We start from the raw sequence: 15,137 nt of genomic DNA on the forward strand, positions 1-15,137 counted from the left end.
AAAACACACATATATATATATATATATATATATATATATATATATATATGATTTTCTGATTTCAAAAATAATATTGCACTTAAATAGTACGTATATGATTATCATATTTAAAATTTCACAACTATACCCAATTATCTCTATATTTTTTATTAAATATAGTTTTAAAATTAGTTATTTAATATTATATTTCGTTCATTCAGCGAAATGTATCCAATCAACTTACGCAGTATGCTATATGATTTTTTGTTAACATATAAGTAAAAAATGATACAACATGAAATACTAAAATATGGTAATTATACATATATATAACTAACCCATATTTTATTACATTAGATTAGCAAACTCAAACGGAAACGACAATGCAATTTAGAGAAGGTCGGAAACACATTACACAAGGATAGTAAAACATTTAAAAGATACGTTTACAGTTTCACGTTTAAGAAGGAATCATATAGGAGAGAAATAAACACCAATAGCATCGAAAGCACCACCATCTCTCCCATGGAATCCGACAATAGCATTACCTTGACTCTCCAGAACAAATTTGGTCCCCGACACAACCCCATACGTGGGAGAGACTCTCCCTTTCGATGTTTTGAAACTCAACGACGTAATGACCAAAACATAATGATCCGGGAATAGGATATAGTTGTACGTACCCTCCACTGATGTCAAATATTCATTTGGATAGTCTATCACAAACTGCAATAAAGAAAAATAATGTTAGAAATCTAATATTTAATGTACATAGATATAAAGAGTTCTTGACTCATTGTCTACTAATTTTGTTAATAATTTATGATAAGGTAATGTTAAGTTTGAGAGTTAATAAGAATTTAATTAGGACCTCTTGTGTCTCTCCCTCCTTGTTCCCATGGTGACTTGTCACAACTTGTCCGTCTTTTTCGTAGTCGGTATCGATACTCCTTATAACAGTGCTAATAAAAGTAACGGACACCTTTCTCACACCATCATAATTAGGACCATCATCCCAAGGTTCGCCTCCCCAACCACCAACGAGTTCAGACTTAGTAGGAGTAACTTTTGTGAAATATGCTCCAATGGAATTTAGGGCTTTCCCAGCCGATCCATGGAAACCAGTGATCATCTTGCCGCTTAACCCACCAAGTGAAAACTTTGTATTACCTTTTGGATATCCAATCACTTCAGAAGTCTTCTTGTTGGTTTTGATTTCAAGTGCTTGCATCACACCGGATTTGTCGTAGTAACCATCAACGGATACAATATGTTCACTGTTTTGGTAATCAATCTCAAACTGCCAACACAAAAGAGTTAATACTTTGATAGGAATGTCCACTATAATTAAAACTTTCGTGATATTAAAAAAAATATATAGAAAAAAATATATATTTTAAAACGTACCATATGTGTGAAACCACTTCCCAGAACACCATGGATTGGTCCATCTATAGATTGTCCATCTTTGACATAATCAAATTTGATGTATTGTATGCCTTCAAGACCACCTCGTATATAAACTTTTGCTACATTGTCATGGTCTGCTCCATCATCCCATACCTTGCCCCCTTTCCCACCAAGTGCATCCAATTTTTGGGCCATTGCAAACCCATTTGAATCTTCATACATAAAATTGAATGGTACCATTGTGTTATATAAATTTCGATTTGTCACTAATTTTTATTGAGAACTTAATTTTCTAGGAAAGCTTCAAACGAATTAAAAAATGGTAGAATGCTATAATCTTACTAACATTTGGAGCTATATATACACTTTATAACATAATTAAGATAAATATATGGAAAACCAAGTAGCGTGAGTATATGCATGATGCATTGTATGTCCTCTTTAATATCCACAACATGAATGCTGTGAACTGAAACTATGCATAAGGAGCTTAGTTACCTAGAAAGGCTGAAGAGAGAAAGAGAAATATGTAGATGATAAACATGATCGATGTGTGTTATGGTGATTGATGAAGAAGCTGATAATCGAAATGCTTATTTATACAAGTTTTGGCTCTTTCAAAAATGCATATTCCTATAGTATATTTAACTAGTGGCCTCTAAGTCAATATAGCTTAATGTTTCTTAGTTCTCAAATTTTCACCATTTTTAGTATTTATTAAATATACTATTTTAAAAGAAAGTTGACTAAACCATTAGACGACTCCTAAACTTTAAATCTTAAAGAACGTGGATTATATATGATTACTCGAGTATTTAACCCGAACTTAACCGAAGTAAAGTATATGCGGGATCGATCACAAGGAGCAATGGTACACTAAAGACTTTCGAAACTCGTTATCAGCTAAAGCGGAAAGGGTTTTTGCTTGGTTTTCAGTTTTGTAAATAAAAATGCAAATAAAAGAGAGATTTAAACTTATGAATTAAAGACATTGGACTGTAGGGTAATTTCAGAGAATCAATGAATAACAAATAAAAGCAATAAGGAATTCAAACATGAAGAACCGTTCTTGAACATGAACAGAAATTTAGACCAATTCTCCCTCAAGACAGTAATCACTAAATTCAACTATTCAATTACTAAACTCTCATTTGTAATTTCCAAGCCAAATTCGCATTATCAAACAGGTTCATTTGGTTCACAAAGCATTCTAACATCAACTCTCGCAGGGTAGAAATACTATGCTCAATTTACATTCATTCAGGCATTTTATCGAACATCTCTGAAACACATAAAAGCCTAAGTTCTAAAACCGGGTGATCAGTCCTATTATAGCATTGAGAACATGTAAATTGAAGAATCTAAAGACTAAGAATTCCCTAAGATATCTAATCCATCAAATCATTGAAACTCCTACTTAAAACCCTAAAACCCAATTAAGAACTACTCACACATTGCAAAAGAGAAAACAAAAATCATAGATGAAGAAAACATAATGAAATTGCATAAATAAGAAAGGGTTTAGAAATCTTCTCCAAATTGTCAAAGAGGATGGATTCTTCTCCCAAAATTGTTTTGAAAGCAAAGAACAATGTTTAGAACTGAAAAATATGAAGGATAGCTGCTCAAAAGTCGAGCCTAGGGTTTAAAAACAATAGGAGACGAGTTGGGTATGTTTCGGATCGAATATGGGCTCAAAAATACGTCAGAGGTAAGAGATCGATCGGTCCCGGGTGTAGACCGATCGGTCTGGGACTCTCAGGTTTCAATCTGCATCTACTTCAGTTACTCGTCAGAATGACCTGTCTTCACGAAATCGGGTGTAACTCTTAAATGAACCGTTAGATTTCTTTGAAGTCAGTTGCAAATGAAATCTAACATCTGTATTCATCTTGGGTCAAAATATGAAAAAGATCTAACGGTGGAAAGTTGTTCATCTGATCCCAAACATCTGACACTTCTACATGAATCTGCATCTCCAAATGTGTGTTTGCTTCCCAAAACAGCTCGTTTTATTCTAAAGCAACCTAAAACCTGTAAAAACTCTATAATGGACTAAAAGACTCTAAAAACACACTTTGACTCAATAAAAGTTATAAAATGAAAAAGAAAAAAAAGACTTAAAACCGATAAAAACACAATATATCAATATATAATGTTTTGGATATCAAAGTAAGTTTGCAATGTGTACATGCAACCACAACATGTTTTTATATAAAGCAAGATGAATACTGTCAACCAATTTTTTTTTTTTTTTCTATTTCAATCTAATGAAAGAAACTAGAATTGAATGATTGAAAATAAGGAAGAAAGTAAATCAAATCTTTAGCTTATTCGCTTAAGCTAAACCAACCCGCAAGGAAGCCCTTTAAGTTTTTTTTGTTGATTCGTGGAAGTGAAGGGAGGTGAAAAGATTCGAAACACTTTTGTCAACTTTTCGGATAAGCCGGGAGGATGGGAAGCTTCTCTCCACACATGAACGTTGAGCATATGTGCCTTATTATATCCAAGAAATCTAGACTGATTTGATAACCTAAGGGCATCTCCAGTGGGAGGTACTTTGTGAGGTACTTAGAAAAAAAAATTCAAATTAAATCAAAACTACATAAAAACTGAAGGAACGTTACTTATTGAAGCAATCTGAGAAGCGGTACTTAGATGACGTGGTTCTTTTTTATTGGATATGTTTATATGTCAAAAATATTTTCTTTTTCTTTTGTCTTTGTTTTTATGTTTTCTCTCTCTCTCTCCTGCAAAAATAGCAACGATGCTAGTGAATTGTTGAGTGGAGATGGTCTAAGAGACTACCACATAACTCCGACAATATTAAATAAATATTAAATAATATTAAATAAATATGATAGCTAAAGAAACATAATTTCTGTTTATATAAAGAGTGTTAACTCAATTTAATAATGGATCATCTATAGTTTAATGTCTTTTTTTTCCTTACATCTTTTAGATTAACAAGGTCCGAATCAATAGCCAATCTCTACTCACATGATAACACAATTTCGTGGATTCGAACTCCCGTGGGGAAGGTGGAGCAAAAAATGTTTGTAAAGATATTTAGAAATAAAAATCAAAATGGATCATTTCTATACTTATATTAGTATTGCTTTTTTTCTTATTTTAAAAAAATATTTCTTATGTTTCTAAATTTTATTAAACAATTCATTTACTTTCAAGCCTAGAATACATAGTTCAAGTTCATGAAAAATAAAGTTTAGACAGAACAACTCATTTGACACCTCTGCGGAACATGTAATACATTATCAAACACATTTTGTGTATGAAAAAAATCTTCAATAGAGAATCGAACATAAACCAATCATATTCTGAATGTGGCATTTGTATTGATATGATGTTTCAAGCAAAACTGAGTGTTGAACTTTGGGGTGAAGAATGTGTGATTAAATGAGTTTCTCTCATTGAGCGAACTCCGATGGGTTTGTTGCCTGCCCAATACACCGCATGAGATATTGCAAGGGTGTCTACATCAATACTAGTGTTTTGTCTTGCCTATGCTCATAAATTTCGGGAAGAACGGTTGAAATTTATCTAATATTGATTCTTGAAACACATACATTATGCATGTGTTTGCTAGTGATATTGGGGTTTAGAATGTGATATGGCCTGAGATGCCTACACGAGATATGCCTACACCCCAAAACGTATATCTGAATCTATTTTTCTTTACGAAAGAGATATATAATACCTACTTGTATTTAGTTAATCACTCTCTCAGATCTAGTTGATGTAATGAACCATGAATTTTGACTTTTGAGAAATTTATATATAATTTAGTTACTCACTTTTCTCGCTTTCTTCATGTGTTGAATACTTGATTGTAAAAATGAAGTTTCTCAGCACAAGATTAATATTGACTTCTTGTTTGTTTATTAAATAATAGGCAAATGATAGTTAGCGATATCAAGTATTGGTCACGGTATTGTCACATGCTACCTATTTTAGTGTATTAGTAACTATATCAGCTATTAGTCTATTACTTTGTATAATGACATGTACTAATTAACGAGTGTATGATAACACTATACATTAATCATCGTTTTTGTTGAATATATGTTTGGATGGATCGGGCGATATCAGATTTCCACATGCAATACACCGGAAGCATGGATCGGTTTCAAGTTTACAACAAACATAGCAATATAGCATCTTTTATATTTTTTTTTTAGCAGGTTATGCTATTTTAGTAAACTGACAATATATAAATTGACGATATGAAAATATACCAGAAGTGTGTGTGATACTTTCCTAACGTATATTTATAAGTTTTATATTCATTGCGAGTCAGCTTGATAAACAAACATATGCAGAAACACTGAGTCGCTGGCTATAACCATTGGCCAACCGAAGGGATATCAACTTACTCTTCCTTAAATCTAACAACAATATACGTTCAGAAAGTAACAAAGCACCAACACTAAGCATCATGCATTGAGGGAGAGTCAATTTAGTAGAAGAAGATATGAATAGCTTTCTCCGTAACGATCTCACCTCCATGCATGCATTTATATTATTCATGTATCTCCGGAGGACCAAAGCGAATCTAAAAATGTTTTAAAAGCTGAATCTAGTACAAGTTACCATCTCCGGAACATAAAATTTTCTTATATAGTGGACAAAAGAGGAGTATTCTAACGAGCTTAGAGCAACTTCATTGGCATTGCTTAATGGTAAGCTTAAGACATTACCTATATTTATTGCATTATATTTAATGCAAAATCAAGCACTTTTCATAAGTTTTGTTGTCTAAATTAACTCTTTAAACAGAGGTTAAAAACCACTTGTGAATTTATTTAAAAAAAATTAATGCAAAAAAATAAGTAAGCATCCTCCAATAGTGCTAACCATGGGAGATGGTCTTACAAATTTACAATTACTTAGGAAGGGAAAAAAGTTAGACGGGATCATGTGATTTGACCACGTTGGTTCATATATACTACACTATCAAAGAGAAAGATCACGTCAAACACGTTGCGGAAAAGGTGCTACGGTTTCATTGGAGCTTAAAAAGGAGAAAGTTTTGTTTGCATTTTGATTCATGACTATGACTGAATTTTGTTTTATTTGTAAATATTGAAATAGAGATGTTTAATAATTAAACCTTGTTTTATTACAAACGATAGTAAACTCGGAATAAATTACTAATTTAAGAAACATGGGAGTACGTACGTAGCTATAGTAAAGCATTATTCAAGATACAACAACCATAAATAGCAACATGCATGATACTGAAACACGAGTGGAGTTCGTAACTATATTCCCATCGACGGAATCCTACATGGGTTTATATATAACCTTTATAAAATTGTCGAATTACGAGGAAGGAATCGGAGAGAAATAAACTCCCATAGCGTCAAAAGCACCACCATCCCGTCCATGGAATCCAACAATAGCATTACCTTGGCTCTCAAACACAAATTTGGTACCTGACACAAACCCATACGTGGGAGAGACCTTCCCTTTTGATGTTTTGAAAACCAACGACCTAATGACCAAAACGTTATCATCGGGGAGTATGTTGTAGGTACCCTCCACTGATATCAAATATTCATTTGGATAGTCTATCACAAACTGCAATAATATAGAAAAACAACAATGTTAGTAAAACCCTAAATAAAAATTAACATCTAATATAATCTTGTAAGGTATAAATATATAGACTGTTTGGCTTATATAATAGATAGGCCTAATGAGTTTACTTAAGAATGTTATGTTTAAGAGTTTGGTACCTCCTCTGTATCTCCATTCTTCATCCCATGGTAACATGTTACAACTTGGCCGTCCTTTTCGTAATCGACATTGATACTCCTTATAAGAGTGCTAATGTAAGTCACGGATACCTTTCTCACGCCATCATAATTAGGACCATCATCCCAAGGTTCGCCTCCCGTTAGACCACCTACGAGTTTTGACTTAGTAGGAGGAGCTGTTGCTAAATATGCTCCAATGGAGTTTAGAGCTTTCGCAGCGGATCCATGGAAGCCAATCATCATCTTGCCACTGACTCCACCGAGTGAAAACTTTGTAGTACCCTTTGGATATCCAATCACTTCAGAAGTCTTAATGTTGGTTTTGAATTCAAGTGCTTGCATCACACCGGATTTGTCATAGTAGCCATCAACGGATACTATATATTCACTGTTTAGATAATCAATCTCAAACTGCAAACAAATATGGTGATTACATTATTTTGTAGACATTATACAATAACCTAAATATGTGATATGGGGATCCACCACGCATACTATGATTCAAGTTTGAGTTTCATTGGTCACTGGAGATAAAATTTATATATAAATCATACCGTCTCTGTGAAACCGCTACTCGAAACACCATGGATAGATCCATTTATAGTTTGTCCATCTTTGACATAATCAAATCTGATGTATTGTATGCCTTCAAGACCACCTCGTATGTAAACTTTTGCTACATTGTCATGGTCTGCTCCATCGTCCCACTGCTTGCCTCCCTTCCCACCAAGTGCATCTAACTTTTGGGCCATTGCAAACCCATTTGAATCTTTAACATAAAGATTGAATTAATGAAGGAATTGTGTATTAAAACATTAATATGGCATAAATAAAATAACGTTGATAAGAAGAGCTTAGTTACCTATAATGGCTGAGGAGAGAACAAGAAATATATAGACGATAAACATGATCGTTGTGCTGTGTGGTGACTGATGAAGAAGCTGGGATGCGGGAGGATACTTATTTATACACACAGTTCTGGGTCTTTCACATAGTATACCTATAACTAGTGGCATTATAGAATTATGTTTCTCATTTCTCAAGTTTTAATTCACCATTTCAAGTATATACATGTATTATTTCTTAAAAAAAACGTTGCTGGATATTCACTCCCCTTGTATTCATACTTGATCCCTACTTTGGCCTAAGTTCACCGTAAAGTGGAGCCATTATATTAGTATAACACTTGCCAATATTATATGATGGGCAAGGAGAGGAGATTGGCCTTACTAATTACGGGATCATAATCTTAATTATCTTTAAAGAACGTGTAGTCAATATATACACTTTCTCATGGGAACATGTTTTTCCTAAATAAGTAAACCTTGAAATATAACCCCAAATGCTGTTGGATATATGGTCAAAATTACAAGACCTATCATACATAAGTCAGTCTAGTGGGCGGTCGGTCCGTCCGTGCGTACGATGCTTTCACCGCTTCGAACTAGGGTAAGACGAGGGATCCCACATACACGATCTATCTCCTTTCACGAGTAACTTGTTCTTCTACGACTCTCAGATTCCGCCGTATCATCGGAAATTAGGTTAATACCCGCATTATGTGCCAAACAAGAAAGTGAGTATCAGAGTATATATATTTTTGAAACTTCTTCTATAATGAGGATTTTGTACTTTGTACTTTGTACTTTGTAGTTGTGTCTTCAATATTAACGTGGAGTTAAAAATCAGAAAGGCTCATATATTTCGACATGGGCTAAATTTGTTTTGGGCCAAAGCATGGACTTGGGTCATCAATCTAAATTGTTCTTGTTCTGTTCTAATAGTTTTTGTTGACTACTGAACATGTCACACGAGTTAATGACGGATAATTGGTTATATCATACCCAACATAAACTTAAATGTTCAATTTATACTTAACATTTGTCAATGTACCAATACATACCTAATGTTTAAAAAAATTCAAATTCCATACCCGAACTTTGCAAATCGTAGAAAATCATACATCCATTTTCCCGACTGCTGACATGGATGCCATGTCACTGATGACATTGATGATGTGGGTGCCACATCTTTGATGACGTCATTGCCACGTCATCATACTTTAAAACAAAAATAAAAATATTTTTTTTCTTTTTTATATTCTTTTCTATTAATATTATCAATAACAAGTATCACTTTTGATCTTTTTCTAAAGATTTTAAAACTTATTTTCAAGGTTATAAACTAAAAATTTGTAATTCCTCTTCTAAAAGTCTTCAAGTCGCTTTGAGTAAAAACATAAATTATACAACCTTATATATTAATTTTTGAAAACATAGATATAAGTTAAGATACAAATACAATATTACCATTAATGAGAAATTGTATTTTGTTTTTTAAAATACAATTATTCCAATGGCAATACATGTAATTAAATATTTATATTTTTGTCTTCCACTTAAAACCGTCTTTCAGCTAATATTTATATAAGGTTATTTTAAGGTTTATGTTCTCTACTAAAAGTGGCTTGAGAATTTTTTTGAAGACCAATTGTGAGTTTTGGATTTATAATCTTTTAAAAATTAGATACGGTTGAAATAATGGTTCTAAATTTTGAAAACAAGATTTTAAATCTTTACATAAAAATCACAATTTTATTGGATAATATTAATGGAGAATGAGAGATTTTTTTTTTGAAAGATGATGACGTGGCAACCATATTATCGTGGATGTGGCTACCACGTCATCAACATCATCAAAAACGTGACATCCATGTCAACAATATGAATGACTTCATACAATTTAATAATTTTAAGTATGAAATTTAAATATGTTAAAAGGTTAAGTATGTATTTGCACATAGACAAATGTTAGGTATGAATTGAACACTCGCTATTAGGGTAAGTATGAATTGACCGATTTTCCAGTTAATGACACTGACATGCATCTTTATTCTTTAGTTAGTAGTAGTATTAAAATATCAAATTTAATAGTAATAAAAAGCACACAGCGATACAAAACTGAGTCACACACACAAACACAATAAAGAGCCAGTCTATATGAAAATTTAATTAAAAAATCATTAATGATACCCAAATATGCATCTGGCGATGTTTAGTTTCGTGATCGACTTCATCATATCCTCTGTTCAATATTTCTCCAAGTCATCAAAATTCTCGCCGTCAAAATCAATATATCAAAATCTCTGCTTCTCCATTTGTATAGAAACATCACATTCCGTGTTTAATCATCGGACCACGATATACACCCACCCACCCACTCAACAAGAATCATAACCTTTTTTTTGCTTCTCTCTTTCTCTTCAAATCCCCACTACAACTTTCGTATCTGCTAGCCAAACTTACCTCGAGAGATAATAAACACAAATCCTGAGGAAGAATCTCGTGTCAGATGGCGTTTCTGGTGAGTCTCCTTGAATTTAATAGTATGTTTTTACTTGTCTTTGTTGTTCACTTCGATCACTTTTGTGTTTTGACTTAAGTTCTCTCTTCCCAAATAAGACAAAGATTCGATTTTTTTTGGTTGGGTTCTTCCCAGAGTTGTGTTTTTTTTTTTTTTTTTCAGAGGTAGATCAATCCCTAAGGAAAGGGAAAAGAAAAATCGAAACTTTGTCTAATTTAGAAAGAGAACAAAAAAAAAATCAAAACTTTAGTTTCTTTCATGCGTAGATTAGTAGATAACTGTTGATCCTTGGTGGGTTCTGTGATCCCATCATCAAAAGTTTTGTCTTTTTGATTAAAAAACTGTACTTTTTGCAGATGGAGGCAGAGGAAGAAGAAGAGAGATGATCTAGTCCTTGTTCTAATTGTTAATTTTGTGGGGGTGGGTTTTAGTTGGTAGTCATGATCCTTACAAAAAACAAAAGAGATATAAACTTGTTTGTGCTTCAATTAGGAGCAGCTCTCGCTGTATCTTTTGCTGGATTTCTCTTTTCTCGATTTAGAAAGAATACAAAAAGAATCGGACCCACTCTGCCTCCTCTTCCACCTCAATCTTCCGGTTTGTGTTTCTGTCTTATTGCTTTTCTGTTTATACCATTTGATTGATTTGTGCAGTCAATGAGTCTGATTCGTAAAGAGGGTTTTGTTGTATTTTCAGATAATGGATACAGAGACTGTTCCAACAGATCCAATGATGTAAGTATATATAATTTCTCAATCTCATATTGTATAGTTTGTGGTAGAAGTTGCTATTTTTGGCCTTGTGATTTATAATCTGTAGATTGTTCATCTGGCCTCTGTTTTGTTTAGTTACATTAGTTGTGGTCAATAATGTTTGCTGTTACTAAAATTTTGATCTGATTCTGTTTTTTTCTTCCTCGGTAGAGAGGAGATGTTGACTCTAAGAAGAGTAATGAAGAGAATTTAATCGGTTTTTCGCCACGAAAGGGATGTGATGTTGATAAAAATGATGTGTTTCTTTTACCGGAGTTTGAAGAGGAAGTGAAAAAGTTAGATTTGTTGGTCTCTGATGACTGTGAAACGCCGAGGTCGGATATAACTGTTCCATTAGCATTTCCGAGCGAAGAGGAAGCTGATCATGAGAATGAGATTAAGCGGTTGAGAAACACGGTGAGAGCGCTTCGTGAGAGAGAGAGGTGTCTTGAGGACAAGTTGTTAGAATACTACAGCCTCAAGGAGCAGCAAAAGATTGCAATGGAACTGAGAAGTAGATTGAAACTAAACCAAATGGAGACTAAAGTATTCAATCTCAAGATCAAGTCGTTGCAAGCTGAGAACGAGAAGCTTAAGGCTCAATGTTCTGATCATTTAAAAGTTGTGTTGGAGCTGGATAAGGCTAAGTCTGAGGTACATGTGCTTAAGAAGAAACTGAACATCAATACCCAACAACACGTAGAGCAGATTGTGTCACTTAAGGAACGAGTGATGAGGCTGCAAGAAGAAGAGATCAAAGCTATTTTACCTGATCCGAAAGCGGATAAGATGATGCAGAGGTTAAGGGATTTGGAAGGTGAGATCAACAAGCTTACGGATTCCAACTTGAAATTACAGTTAGAAAATTTCGTACTGGCTGAGAAGCTGGAGTCTGTTCAAATCATAGCAAATTCAAAGCTTGAGGACCCGGAAGAGGTATGTTTCGAAATTACATCCTCAAATTCTTGCATTTGATCATATTTCTGAAACTTTCTTTTGTTTGTAGATTGAGACATTACGAGAAGATGGTAACCGTTTAAGGAGTGAAAATGAAGAGCTGAAAAAGGAAGTTGAGCAGCTTCAAGGGGATCGATGCACTGACCTCGAGGAACTCGTTTATCTCAGATGGATAAATGCTTGCTTGAGATACGAGCTAAGGACTTACCAGCCTCCGGCAGGTAAAACAGTTGCTAGGGATCTTAGTACCACTCTAAGTCCTACTTCAGAAGAAAAAGCTAAGCAGCTGATCCTCGAGTACGCACATAGCGAAGGGCATGAGGAAGATAATACTGATTATGATCGATGGTCATCTTCCCAGGAAGAGTCATCAATGATCACTGACTCTATGTTTTTAGATGATTCTTCTGTTGACACTTTGTTTGCGACGAAAACAAAAAAGTCAGGGAAGAAGAAGCTTATGCATAAGTTGATGAAGATCTTACACGGTAAAGATACTCCAGACCGTAAGAAGAGAGCTGGTTCTTCAGAACCGAGCAGCTCAAGCACAGGTGTTCATTCGACTCCTAGGCAGCTTAGAACAACGCATTCGATGGACTTCCAAATGCTAATGCATGGAAAAGACGAGGAAGAGGACTTCAAGAATCACATCAAGATGCTGCGACGCAAGAGCGAAGCAGCAGATTCTTCCATCTATGAAGAAGAACACTGTTTGGAATCAGGCCAAAACGGGAAGAGAGAGCTAATGAAATTCGCGGAGGCCCTGACGAAATCTCGTCCCACAAAGAAACTGCATAAGAAATCTGTGTCCTTCTATTTCTAAAAGTAAGTAGAAACACACTAACTACTTATTCTGTAACACGCATTGCCTAAAGCTACATATATCTGTGTATAGATTATAGCTCAAAGTTTGTAAATTTGTGAACCAAACATATAATAAGTGTAACGAGAATCTGATTTGAAGCTTGGGAGAGATCAATCATCATCACATGTTGAGATGACCGTGACTTATTCTTAGGAGAAATAAAAACTTGTCTTATTACATGGGATTGATTCTTAAACAACATATAGTGATATCAGATGATCAAACTCAGGTGGACTCCGATTTGATGAAGCATGTTGCTGGATTTTCCATGGAAACCGACGATCTTGTGATCGGCCTTTTGGAGTATGAAGCCTGATGTTGTAACGAGTCCAAAAGCTGGAGAGGTTTGTTTATTGGTCTTGAACCTAAGCATGGTAATAACTCCGGATTTAGTATCATAAGTACCCTCCACTGTTGTGATATATTCACTTGGAAAATTCAGCTCAAACTGAAACAATAGAAATAAATGAAGAGTTAAGAGTAGTAAAAAATCAACCATAGATCTGAACTGAACTAGGGAGATTGAATCACTGACCTCTTGGACTCCAATTTTGGTCTTGTTCCCATGATCCTCTCCGAAGAGAAGTTGGTCGTTTTTGTAGTACATAAACTTGATGAAGGAAACACCGTTCTGGCTAAGTCCAATGTATATCCTTCGAACACCTTGGAAACTACCACCATCGTCCCAAGAAGTTCCTCCATCTCCACCCTTTGCTTCTAGTATATTTTCATCAGGAGGAGTAGGAAATGGACGATAATATGCTCCAATAGCTTTAAGGTTATAAAATGAAGTCCATCCATAGAAGCCAACAATAGCATTACCTTTTTTCTCCAGTACAAATTTGGTAACATCATCAGACTTACTGCCAAACGAAATGGTTCTACCTTTCGATGTTTTCAGTCTCAAGGACCGAATATCGGTATCGGAATTAGTACTCATAGTCCCTTCCACAGATGTGATCAGCTCATTTGGATAGTCGAGCACAAACTGCAATGAAAACAATATTTATCTATGTGGTATAAAAACAATATTTATCTATGTGGTATAAGGATATTCATTTATATTTAGGCGAGATTTAATTAAAAGGCAGTATTGTATTGTGACCTCTTTTTCGTTATCGACATTATACCGACGATGAGTCTTTTCCACTTTGCCGTTGTTAACGTACGCTAGCCTGATACATCTTATCTTCCAGTCCCCTGTATCATCGACGTAGACCTTTCTTATGCCGTCATTATTAGACCCATCGTCCCAAAGTATACCTTCAGTTAGACCTTGGCATTTTAATTTGTTCGGAGTTTGCGTTGTGAAATATACTCCAAGAGAGTTGAGAATGAGATTCTTCTCTGCATATCCATGAAAACCGATGATCCTAAATCCATTGGCTTCAAGTGTAAACTTCCTACCCTTTTCATTCTAGAATAGAGAAAGATTATCAATTCAAGAATTTAAAGAATAACTCTCTTTATTTGCTTAAGAAAATAACTCAAAACTTAAGCTTCTAAAACTCTTAATCTCTCTCTAATCTCTTAAGGTTACCACAACTTTGATAACTCATATATATAGAGAGGAGATAACACATTATTCTAATAGGAATTGTATCTAGATAACTCCTAAACACAATCCAATTCCTAAGTCATAACTCAACTAGGAATTAAATAACTTGTCTCCTAAGTCTTCTTCTTCAAGCTTATCCCAACAATCTCCCCCTTAAGCTTGAAATCCTTCCTTGACAAGCTATGAACTCCAATGTGACTTCTCATTTCTTTAAACTTGTTCTTGTCAAGAGCTTTTGTCAAGATGTCAGCCCTTTGCTCAACTCCCGGAACATGTATGACCTCTACTTGGCCATTCTCAACACACTCTCGTATAAAATGATATCTTCGATGAATATGTTTACTACGGCCATGGAAAACTGGATTCTTTGTGAGTGCAATTGCTGATTTGTTGTCAACTCTTATCGTCACCTTCTCACAAGCAGTACCAGTAATTTCAGCAAAGAGTTCTTGAAGCCAAATCGCTTGTTTAGC

General features: G+C 34.4%; 4 protein-coding genes across 4 annotated transcripts in view; 1 reads left to right on the forward strand and 3 right to left on the reverse strand.

Moving 5' to 3' along the window:
- Positions 1 to 280: 280 nt before the first annotated feature.
- On the reverse strand, positions 281 to 1,955 carry LOC17900521 (jacalin-related lectin 9). Its single transcript, XM_006304539.2, has 4 exons — positions 1,888 to 1,955; positions 1,387 to 1,601; positions 851 to 1,279; positions 281 to 705 (listed from the first exon to the last, which is right to left on the reverse strand). The coding sequence occupies exons 1-4, from the start codon at positions 1,931 to 1,933 to the stop codon at positions 451 to 453; spliced, it is 945 nt and encodes a 314-aa protein (XP_006304601.2). The 5' UTR covers positions 1,934 to 1,955; the 3' UTR covers positions 281 to 450.
- Positions 1,956 to 6,490: 4,535 nt separating this feature from the next.
- On the reverse strand, positions 6,491 to 8,082 carry LOC17899264 (jacalin-related lectin 10). The gene is made up of 4 exons (XM_006303793.2): positions 8,032 to 8,082; positions 7,724 to 7,938; positions 7,149 to 7,580; positions 6,491 to 6,990 (listed from the first exon to the last, which is right to left on the reverse strand). The coding sequence occupies exons 1-4, from the start codon at positions 8,075 to 8,077 to the stop codon at positions 6,733 to 6,735; spliced, it is 951 nt and encodes a 316-aa protein (XP_006303855.1). The 5' UTR covers positions 8,078 to 8,082; the 3' UTR covers positions 6,491 to 6,732.
- A 2,097-nt stretch (positions 8,083 to 10,179) lies between these two features.
- LOC17898662 (protein CHUP1, chloroplastic) lies at positions 10,180 to 13,226 on the forward strand. The gene is made up of 5 exons (XM_006307045.2): positions 10,180 to 10,532; positions 10,889 to 11,129; positions 11,229 to 11,266; positions 11,456 to 12,220; positions 12,291 to 13,226. The coding sequence occupies exons 2-5, from the start codon at positions 10,973 to 10,975 to the stop codon at positions 13,062 to 13,064; spliced, it is 1,734 nt and encodes a 577-aa protein (XP_006307107.1). The 5' UTR covers positions 10,180 to 10,532; positions 10,889 to 10,972; the 3' UTR covers positions 13,065 to 13,226.
- Positions 13,227 to 13,317: 91 nt separating this feature from the next.
- Positions 13,318 to 15,137, reverse strand: part of LOC17898724 (jacalin-related lectin 44) — a 17,823-nt gene continuing 16,003 nt past the window's right edge. The window contains 3 exon segments of the mRNA XM_006305954.2: positions 13,318 to 13,554; positions 13,642 to 14,094; positions 14,212 to 14,522. Coding sequence (XP_006306016.2) covers positions 13,318 to 13,554; positions 13,642 to 14,094; positions 14,212 to 14,522 — 1,001 coding nt within the window.

The sequence above is a fragment of the Capsella rubella genome, unplaced genomic scaffold, assembly GCF_000375325.1.
Source record: "Capsella rubella cultivar Monte Gargano unplaced genomic scaffold, Caprub1_0 scaffold_1, whole genome shotgun sequence".
Taxonomy (NCBI): domain Eukaryota; kingdom Viridiplantae; phylum Streptophyta; class Magnoliopsida; order Brassicales; family Brassicaceae; genus Capsella; species Capsella rubella.

Bases quoted from the DNA above. Each gene is read 5' to 3' on its own strand.
- LOC17900521 (XM_006304539.2), bottom strand. From the start codon at position 1,933: ATGTTTATCATCTACATATTTCTCTTTCTCTCTTCAGCCTTTCTAG. The intron at 1,280-1,386 runs GTACGTTTTAAA...TTGTGTTGGCAG, and splicing joins GAAGTGGTTTCACACATATG to TTTGAGATTGATTACCAAAA. The intron at 706-850 runs GTCCTAATTAAA...TCTTTATTGCAG, and splicing joins AGGAGGGAGAGACACAAGAG to TTTGTGATAGACTATCCAAA.
- LOC17899264 (XM_006303793.2), bottom strand. From the start codon at position 8,077: ATGTTTATCGTCTATATATTTCTTGTTCTCTCCTCAGCCATTATAG. The intron at 7,939-8,031 runs GTAACTAAGCTC...TTTATGTTAAAG, and splicing joins TCTCTCCTCAGCCATTATAG to ATTCAAATGGGTTTGCAATG. The intron at 6,991-7,148 runs GTACCAAACTCT...ATATTATTGCAG, and splicing joins AGAATGGAGATACAGAGGAG to TTTGTGATAGACTATCCAAA.
- LOC17898662 (XM_006307045.2), top strand. From the start codon at position 10,973: ATGATCCTTACAAAAAACAAAAGAGATATAAACTTGTTTGTGCTTCAA. The intron at 11,267-11,455 runs GTAAGTATATAT...CTTCCTCGGTAG, and splicing joins GTTCCAACAGATCCAATGAT to AGAGGAGATGTTGACTCTAA. The intron at 12,221-12,290 runs GTATGTTTCGAA...TTTTGTTTGTAG, and splicing joins AGCTTGAGGACCCGGAAGAG to ATTGAGACATTACGAGAAGA.